Source organism: Sinocyclocheilus rhinocerous, unplaced genomic scaffold, assembly GCF_001515625.1.
Source record: "Sinocyclocheilus rhinocerous isolate Xijiao unplaced genomic scaffold, SAMN03320098_v1.1 scaffold1022, whole genome shotgun sequence".
In the NCBI taxonomy this organism is placed as follows: Eukaryota; Metazoa; Chordata; class Actinopteri; order Cypriniformes; family Cyprinidae; genus Sinocyclocheilus; species Sinocyclocheilus rhinocerous.
This window is the reverse complement of record NW_015656677.1, coordinates 340,764-350,830: the sequence shown is the minus strand read 5'-3', so window position 1 is coordinate 350,830 and position 10,067 is coordinate 340,764. Positions and strand designations below refer to the sequence as shown.

Below are 10,067 nucleotides of genomic sequence, written 5' to 3'. Positions count from 1 at the left end.
AATAAAAACAGTATTCTTCCACCAAACAATGTAGTTCCTCAGAAACAGTTGTGGTTCCAACAAAGTGGTTGCCAAGCAACACACAGAAGTAAACAAAGCTGTATGTTTGTAGTGTAATTTACAACAGCTTAGAATGCGGCTCAACCAATCAGAATCAAGGACCGGAACTATCCGTTTTATAAATCCGAACTATAAACTTTTATTCCAGTACTTCTGTGATTTTTTTTGAATGTTTGTAATACAGAAATAACGATACAAAATACTTTGTAAAGATGTTTCATAGCCTGCTCTCTCTCACAGATTTGAATGTCACAGTGTGATTCAAGTCTAGACGATCCTGTCATTTTTGAACAAGATTGTGTGGGTGATTGAATCTGTTTGCGATCTGGCTATTTATTTAAAGGGTTCATATTATGTTGCTAAAAAGACGATGCGCCCTCTCAATCTTAATGCGACCGCCCTTAGCATGCAAGTTTAGAAATTCGGGGATCCACGTCTGGAGAAAGACAACAGCATCAGTACCTTCCACCTCTTCACGAAGGCCTAGAATTCGAATGTTTTTACGCCGGCCTCTGTTTTCCAGATCATCTGTGTTCATTTAGCACAGCGACTTGTTTTTCGAGGGTGCATACACGAGCTTGCGCATCCTCCGAAGATGCCTCCGCCGCCATTATTCTCCGTTCCGCCTCGTCTAGCCGATTAGTTGCGCTCTCTAATTGTTGAGTGTGGTTATGCACAGTTTCTGCTAGCGGGCCCAGTTTCTCATCTATTGTGCTGGAAATTTTCTCCGTCATAATTTCAAGTGCTTTTGCAAGCGCCGGGCTAAGTTCGGGTTCACTATTAGCATCACTCGAGCTATGCTCGGGCTCCTCGGCCGCTGCGTCCGCGGTCGGATCCTTTTTTCCAGTTTTCTTAGCAGGTCTTGGCATCTTCGGCAAAGATTGCGACCAAAAAGTCTCTAGTGACATGCTACACAAGATTTGTAACCGAAATCAATGGCTTGCGTTCTTTATTTACGAGTTAGGGAGGGAAAACGAGTGAGTGGCACAAGAGCCTCTAAAAAAACACTACCGCTTCCAAGCCGCCATCTTGCGCGCCCCCCTTAAACTTATTTTATTTCACCTAGTTGCCAGGGCAAGTTTATGGTTTTCTGATATTTATATTTTATTTCAGCTTTATTTCAATTAATGAAAATTCTGTTGAATAACTGTAATTTTCAGTTATTAATAACAACATTTTTTAAACAACATTAAAAACTGTATATTATATATATATATAAAGATTATATTATGTTTATTAATATTTATTAAATCCATGACATTATATTGTACTATCAAAATAATAATAATAAATATTTCTAGTGTTAATAATAGTGTTTAGCATTATTTATATACTATCATCGTTTTTATTAATATTTTGAATATTAAACTGTAATTGCATCTGCTTCGTTCAATGTTTTTGGGTTCTGATTCGCCCTAATATAAAATTTTATTGCTATTTTATTTAACCAGAATTGGCGCTGTACATCATTTGATGTATTTCATGATTTATTTGGATTTTGCTTTATTTCTGTATCGTGAGCCACAGAAAGCGGTAGATTGGAGTGTGCGTCTGAGCTGAGCAGGAGAACATTAACTAGTAACAATGAGAACTCTTGCTCAAGAACTGGAGATGCTGTATTAGATCCATCCCTGTCGGAAGCTGTTTGATAAAGTGCTGGGGACATGTCCTCACTGTAATGACATACAGTATATATGCACACACACACATAGAGCAGCTTTGCCGGAGGGACATTAGATTCAGAACCTGTGTTCTTTTTTCCCCTTCTTTTCTTCGGTTTGAATGGCTGAGGACAAGGGGCACTTTGACGGAGGCTGGAATTGGCCGTGGTTCGGTCGCAGTTGACAGACTGCCGCGCGGTTCCTGCTTATCGTCGTCCCCCGTGTATATTTCACCGCTTCTCCTAGCCCTTCGCTATCCCATAAGCCCCTGCTTTAGAATTTGGAGCTCTGTGGGAGAGCAGAGGTGGACTTTAAACATCGCTGGCAAATCCTTTTCCAGCACTTTTCCACTTTTGGGACACGGCTTCATCAGAACTCATTTGTGCAGGCTAACACTGTCTTCTTTTGTCTCCGCTCCTCTTGACCTGGACATCAGCATCCGTCAGATAAGCAGAGGAGGATGAAACTGAAGAAGCAGGTGACCGTTTGCGGCGGGGCCATCTTCTGTGTGGCCGTCTTCTCTCTCTACCTGATGTTGGACCGCGTCCAGCACGATCCCGCCAGGAGACAGAGCGCTGGGAACTTTCCTAGGGTAAGTCGGCGGCGATCTCTTTATGAATTCCCTTTGTCCTGGATTATATTTTTTTGCTGTGTGGGTCTGTTTGAATGGCGCCATTTATCAAAGTCTTCGGTGGGGTTTTTTCAGGCTAGCAAGTGTAAAAGTTAGTGATGTGACCAATTCTTTCTGGCTCTGACTCGAGCTAATTAACTACTAAATTAGCTAGTGAATAACTCTCCGTGATTGCTGGCTTTTTTCTGCTACAAAACCAAAGACTTTTTTAAATGCAAAAACCTAATTATTAGGAAAATGTGTTGGTGTTCTTGTAGAAATTGCATACAGGATGACACATGAATTAGCACGTTTTATGTGCTTCATATCATAAGCCTCAGAAAAAAAAAAAAAAGCACATTATGGAAATTCAGATATTGTTTGTATTCAAAGCCTGTACTAAATTTTTCAATTTGATTGTCGGTGAGCTTTGCACTGGCAAACACTTATAGCTTCTGTGACACTTGATATTAGTAATACTTGCTAAGGCAAGGGATTTGAAGAAACTCCCAATCCTATGGCCGAAAACTGATAAATGGATGATTTTATACTATTTTGTCTTAATACATAAAAAAAAATCACAAATTAAAATCAACCATTTAAATTTTTGCAAGTGAATTTAAGCAACCTAACATTATAACATACAGTATAAAAAATAGATATACATTTTTATGGGCATTAGATATTATACAATGAGCATTAGAAAATGTTATACAAAATGTATTTATTTACACTTATTTCAGATTTTTAAATGATTATATATGTTGTGATGGTGAAATTCACTTGCAAAATTTAAAATGGTTGATTTTAATTTGTGATTTTTTTTAATGTATTAAGACAAAATAGTATAAAATCGTCCATTTGTCAGTTTTTGGCCATAACATGACAAAAAAAGAAACATAATAATATTTCAGGGAGCTTTGCACCAGCGAACACTTACAGCTTCTGTGACACTTGATATTAGTAATACTGGCTAAGGCAAGGGATTTGACGAAACTCCCGAGTATTATGTTTTTACATGTAACTCATCCCTCACCCTTTGTACTACGGATCTGAATGATACCTCAAATCATGCGGAGTGTTGGGGAGAGGTGTGCTATTACTTTTCTAAGCCATCAGACTTGTGATCCGCCTGGGAGATGATAAAATGGCAGAAAAAAAAAATCCTGTGAATTTACTTTAAAGAAAGGATCTGAGACGTATCTAAGGACCGGAATATCATGTATTTTGAATACCTCTAGAACGTCCTAGAATTAAAAAAAAAAAATTATATATTGTAATCAGCGGTAAATCTCCATCACGTGCGGGCTACTGACAAGATGCGCGTTAAATATCGCATGCGATTTATCGTGCAGCCCTAATCCCCACTCAGAATCGCTACTTAATAAAGTAAAAATCCAGTTTGTTAGTGTTACTGTAGACGTGTTGCAGGTCAGCCAATGCCAGTCCTGTGTGCCTTGGTGTGTCGCCCCCTCTAGAGCGCTCAGGTCAGTCATGTGATGTTGTAGATTGTGGTGGTAGATAGATTACACTTCCATCCCCCTGGTTTTTTCAGAGTCAGATTTCGGTGTTGCAGAACCGCATCGAGCAGCTAGAGCAGCTCCTGGAGGAGAACCATCAGATCATCAGCCACATCAAAGACTCTGTGCTGGAGCTCACCGACACGGGGGCCATCTCTCCCAGTGGACACCTCCCTTTCCGTAGCGCCAATGGCTCCTGGGTGCTGCCCTTTGATGGCAGGCCCACCTTTCTCTCCGTCCAGCCGCTGGATTGCCAGTTCGCACTGGGCCGCAGGAGCCAAACTGACCTGCAGGTGAGAATCAAAACGGCATCTCAGTGGGCTGAAGTGTGTGGAATGACTTGAATTTAATGCAGTGTTATCTGGGAGAGGCTTGCAGGGCGGCTTTGGGATTCACTTGTTGTGGTTACATCTGTGGTGCTCTGTTTGTGTTTCCTGGCTATCCTTGCCAAGGATTCCATCAATAATCACACAGTTTTGAGTCTCCAACTTTTACAGTTACTTTTGTAATGTCATTCAGTGTCAACTCATCCAGAGGTCGCCGGCTCAATTGTATGATTATGTCAGTATTTGTTCTGAAGAAAGATTAACATGTATAGTGATGAAAACCAAAATATTAAATGTTACGGATGTGTATTAACTGAGTAATCCACTGTTTTGTAGAGGGGGGTCAAAATGAAAAGTTTCACCTGAGAGTAAAAATGACTTAAGAAAGATGACCGAATCCTTGTTATTTTTACACAGAGATTGGTAGGTCTGTTAGTAAAATCTGTTGACTTTAGCAGGCTTTGTTGCATTACATGTCAATGGTGACCATTCAATAATGGGAAAAGGCACTTTTCCAGTTTTTTCTCCCAAGTTTGGATGCCTGTAACTCAAGAAGTATTAAAGATATCATAATGCCCTTTTAGAGACTGGGTCTTAAGAAACTTTCCTTTTGGCATCTTCATTTTTAAGGCCCTGTATGGTTCAGTTCCAGATATACTGGGATTTAAATTTGGCTCCAGGAGTAAATGGTTAAATTGTACACATTTTCAGTGGTCAAAAACCAATTGTGGAACACTTTGCAATACAGATGATACTTTTTTTTCTTTTAAAGAGGAATGTCTAAAAAGAACAAATAATGTTGAAACTAGAAACATATCTTGTATCAAAACAATTGCATAGAACATACCTGTCTGGTAAATAAATATAGTAAATATTATTTTTACAAAAGTTTGCGTGCCTAAAATCAAAAATTTAATCTTAAACTGTATTGGCTGTTTTGGATATTTATCAGTTGTATGTTTAATTGTTTCTGCTTGTTTTTGGTTTATTATTTTATTTTCAGCCTGTACTGGCAAGTAATATCAGCGGATATTAGTTGGCTAATTGTTTCTTCCCATTTTAGATTAGATTTAGATTCAGATTACATTTGCCATCACCACTCACTTAATTTTCTCCTAGTAATGCACAATATTTATAGGCATTTTTACAATTACTTTATTTTTAATCTTATTTTAATTCATTATTTTTAAATTGGTATTGGCCATTTTGGATTTTAGCTGCTGATATTGGATGTTTAATTGTTTTTGCCTATTTTTATATCAGATTTAAATTACATTTGCCATCATCTAGCACTCACTTAAGGGGATATTGATATACTATGTTACAGATTTAACCATTTAAGAGCACTACTATTTTTTACATACTGTTTGTCTATAGTATAGTATACTATAGTATGAATTTCTCTAGTAAAGTAAATACTTGGTGCAACTTTAATATGATTTTTCACATTAATTTTCACATTAATTTTTTTGAGAAATATTTTGAGAAAATTCAAAACATGTCTAAAACCTGACATGTTTGTTGTGAACAGGCACTGTAAGTCTCCATTGGGTGCACTGTTATGCTTCAGGCTGTCACTTCTACACTAAATACAGGTCCTGTGTCATCTGTCAGTTAAAGAAAATTGCCATGAGATGTAGTATTTATCAGGAAGTCCACAACATGCCTAGTTTTGTGGAAAATCACTGAATGTAACATTTTTTTGTCTCCAAGTGGAGGTTTTTGTAAAGATTTTTGGGAATTGTGAAGCGGATCCAGATGGATTCATGCAATAACATTCGAGACAATCTCTGAATTGTTTGCTTGGCCACAGATGCTGGATGTATACTCATTGCTGAGCTTCGATAATGTGGATGGAGGTGTTTGGAAGCAAGGCTTTGAGATCACCTACGAGCCCAACGAGTGGGACGATGAGCCTCTGCAAGTGTTTGTGGTCCCTCATTCACACAACGATCCAGGTAGGGATTGAAACTTCATTCACAATCTATGAAGCCCTGGCCTGAGTTTACTTTTTCAGATTTGGGAATGATTCACTTCAACCCAGATAATTTTGAAAGAGTCAAAACTCAGTCATAAACACAAAAGCTGTGCTTATTTGTCAAGTAGTTGTCCTGCTATCGGATTTCATGCTACATGCATAATGCATTATATCTGCGGTCTCGAGTGCAACTTGTGTTTTGTGTTTTCAATTAGTCATGTAACTGGAACTGACAAAACCACCATAAAAGTATCATAAAATATTCACTAATAATGTTTAAATCTGCCCTAGATCTCCGGTTAACAGCCCACTGAAGATGATTTTCATTAAATAAACGAATTCAATTTCAGTCTGTTTCATGGCTTCAGAAGTACACGAGTTGTATGGATCTTTATATAGCAATGCTCTGATCACTAATCACTAATGAGAATTAGCCCATAATCACTTCCTGTTGGTGACCTTTCGACTTGTTATTTTGATGGTGCAAACCTACTTGAAGAGTTCACTTTCAGAGGCAGAGAATGAGAGGTATGAAGACTGTGAACAGCTTGCATAACTCTTAATTTTGATGTTAGCCAACAGCTGAGGTGGATGTGGGTAAATAATAATAATGCTGGATACAAAGAGGAATATAATTCAGAAGTCTTTATTAAAAAACTCTAACAGCAGCAGCTGTTCAGTCTCTTCCTCACAAGAGCATTCCCTTCGTTAAAGCTCAAATAGGAACTAATATTATCAACATCAAAATGTCATTATTAATAGACATAGACATGTTTAAATATTTATAATAAATTGGTAAATAAAATGTATAAATCTAATTTTTATTTAAAATTAAATAAGATGTAGTATATAGGTATATTAAATGAATTATTATTACTATTATTAATTATACTATTAATTAAAATAATAATACACAAATTTGTCACATTAATTTGAACTACTCTTATGATTTGTATTTAATATTAATTTGACATTAAGCATATTTCTTTACAAGCATGCAATTAGGGCTGGGCGATAATTATTGCGATATAATTTTCCTCGATAAAACGATATGAAGAGTTCGATAAATGTTCGATATAATGTTTATGCGGCAAAAGCGGAACGAAACAGCGCGACTCGTTTGAATCGCGCCACACGGACCGTTTATCCGCTCGGATCACAGTTCAAACTGCGCGCGGCGCGAGCTCACTAGAGCAGATGTGTTTACTCTGTCATGCGAGCACTAAACAGCGCTGTGGGATCCACTGCTTGAATTCAGCGATGAACACAAATGACTTGGTGATTTAAAGCGGTCATATGATGCGATTTCAATTTTTCCTTTCTCTTTGAAGTGTTACAAGCTCTTGGTGCATAAAGAAGATCTGTAAAGTTGCAAACACTAAAGTCTCAAATCCAAAGAGATATTCTTTATAAAAGTTAAGAGTCAACCACGCCTACCTAAAACGGCTCATTCTAACACGCCCCCACATGTCTACGTCACAATGTGGGAAGATTTGCATAACGCCGCCCAAATGTTCACGCAAAGAAAGAAGGCGTAACTTTTATTCTCGCTGTAGTATTGTTGTTGCTGCCACCATGTCGTGAAGACGCTGTGTGCTCCGTTGTGATAGTGAAACTACTTTGTTTGGCCTTCCAAAAGAGGACGATATCCGCTTCGTCATGCCTAGAGCTGATCCGTGCTGGTCGCTGAGGAAATACATCAACTTCGCGCTGTGGATCGCCGGATCGGCTTTCACCGTGGACGAAGCAGAGTCCAGCCCGGGGTCGTCACATGTGGTTGCCGCAAGCCCGTTCCTCACTCTAGACCGCTGGCCTCTGCTCACTCAAGCCCGCCGGCCGTTCCTCACTCAAGCCCGCAGGCCTCCGCTCAACTTAATTTTTCTATTTAGATATTTATTTTGTTAAGGGAAATTAATGGTCAGGTTTCTACAACTTTCACTTTGGAGCAAAAATCTGGCTTTAAACTTGAAAGAAATAACGATTCAACATTTATCGTGATAATTATCGACTTCGACTGATATGAAAAAAATTATCGTGATAATTTTTTTGACCATATCGCCCAGCCCTACATGCAATACTGATTCTTATGTTCACCAAGGCTGCATTTATTTGATTAAAATTACAGTACAAGCAATAATATTGTGAAATATTATTACAATATAAAAGAACACATTTCTGTTTGAATATATTTTCAAATGTAATTTATTCCTGTGATGCAAAGCTGAATTTTTCAGTGTCACATGATCCTTCAAGAATGAATTCTAATATGCTAATTTGTTGCTCAAGAAACATTTCTTATTATTATCAACGTTGAACACAGTTGTGCTGCTTAATATTTTTGTGGAAATCATGATTTCTTCAGGATTCTTTGAGGAGTAGAAAAAGTAAAAGAACAGCATTTATTTGAAATAGAAATCATTTTTATCATTAAATGTCTTTACTGTCGCTTTTGATCAGTATAATGTGTTTTTTTCATAAATAAAAGTATTCCATTTCTTTAAAAAAAAAAACGGGACACTACTTTTGAACAGTAGTGTATGTATCCTAATTTGGATATTTTGTTAAAGACAAAATGCTGTAAATATTCTAATTGGAGCATTGGCTGCTTTTGTGATATTTTTATTGTCCTTTTTATCTTTTTGAAGCTTAGCTTGCATACATTTCATTAAGCAACCTAAAAATTTTTCAAAGTTTCAATCTCTACTAGAATGTTTTCACCCTCCGTCCTTAAGTGGATGTAACATTTTTCATTTTGTTTTAGTTGTTGATGCAGCATCCTCAGTCTAGCACCTAGCAATGCATATCCGAAAGAGTCGTGCAGGTAAAGTGGGTCAGTTACTGGGCTTGCATTTTGCAGCATTGGCACAATTTGTGAAGCACCTTAAGAGAAACACAATGAGTTTCAGCATCACCCACAGGACAGATAAGTTTCGCGAACCCCTGCAGTTGGCATTTTTTGCAGCGTTATGAAAGAACGGAGAATCTAATACTTTAAAGTCAGTGACCCGATTCCCTGTTGTTTTATTGGGGTCAGTACCGTGTCACTGGTCTTTGTGGTGCTATGCATTTAATGCAGATTGCATAATACTGAACATGTTCCCTATATGTTTCAATCAGTCTACCGCGACTCGAAATGTCTTTCTGTCATTCTGAGGGTCAGCGCGGATCTGTTGTTCCAGCGCTGACACAAAGATTTGATTTTTTTTTTTTGCACAGCCCAGCAGTGCCTCTGAATAATGAACAGACGGTGTTATTTTGAACAGGTTGTTCTTCAGGGAACGAAATGCGGCCAAATGGCTGTGCTTCTTATAAACTTTTCAGTGTTTTATTAAAAGAGCATTTGTTTTTAGCACATACTGTATTGTCACTTCATTCTGTGGTGGCAGAACTACATCTGATCTGTTTGCCGTCCTTGGATGGTTTTAACTGTGACTTTGTACTGCACTTCTTTTTTGTGACAGGATGGATCAAAACATTTGACAAGTACTACAATGACCAAACCCAGCATATCTTCAACAACATGGTGGTGAAACTGGCCGAAGATCCTCGCAGGAAATTCATTTGGTCGGAAATCTCGTTCTTCGCCAAGTGGTGGGAAAGCGCAGATGTACATAAACAAGAGGCAATGCGCAAGTGAGTAATGTTTTATGTTAAAGGGATAGTTCACCCAAAACTGAAAATTCTGTCATTAATTACTCGCCTTCATGTCGTTCCAAACCCTTTGTTCATCTTTGGAACACAAATTAAGATATTTTTGATGAAATCAAAAGAGACAGCAGTGCAACTGACACGTTCCAAGGCCCAGAAAGGTAGTAAGGCCATCGTTAAAATAGTCCATGTGACATCAGTGGTCCAACGCAATGTTATGTGAACGTCAGTGTTTCCCCTGCCATTATATTAGGGGGGCGGCCC

The 10,067-nt window shown here is 38.0% G+C and overlaps 1 protein-coding gene across 4 annotated transcripts in view; it reads left to right on the top strand.

Annotated features, from left to right (window-relative positions):
• LOC107720774 (alpha-mannosidase 2x-like) overlaps window positions 1-10,067 on the top strand; it is a 43,990-nt gene that overhangs the window by 5,440 nt on the left and 28,483 nt on the right. For 3 of the 4 annotated variants that reach the window (XM_016528602.1, XM_016528599.1, XM_016528600.1), the window contains exons 3-6: window positions 2,158-2,313; window positions 3,887-4,144; window positions 5,991-6,135; window positions 9,617-9,788. In XM_016528602.1, coding sequence (XP_016384088.1) covers window positions 2,182-2,313; window positions 3,887-4,144; window positions 5,991-6,135; window positions 9,617-9,788 — 707 coding nt within the window. In that variant the 5' untranslated portion in view covers window positions 2,158-2,181. The remainder of the gene's footprint in view (window positions 1-2,157; window positions 2,314-3,886; window positions 4,145-5,990; window positions 6,136-9,616; window positions 9,789-10,067) is intronic. The other variant, XM_016528601.1, reaches the window with a different exon arrangement.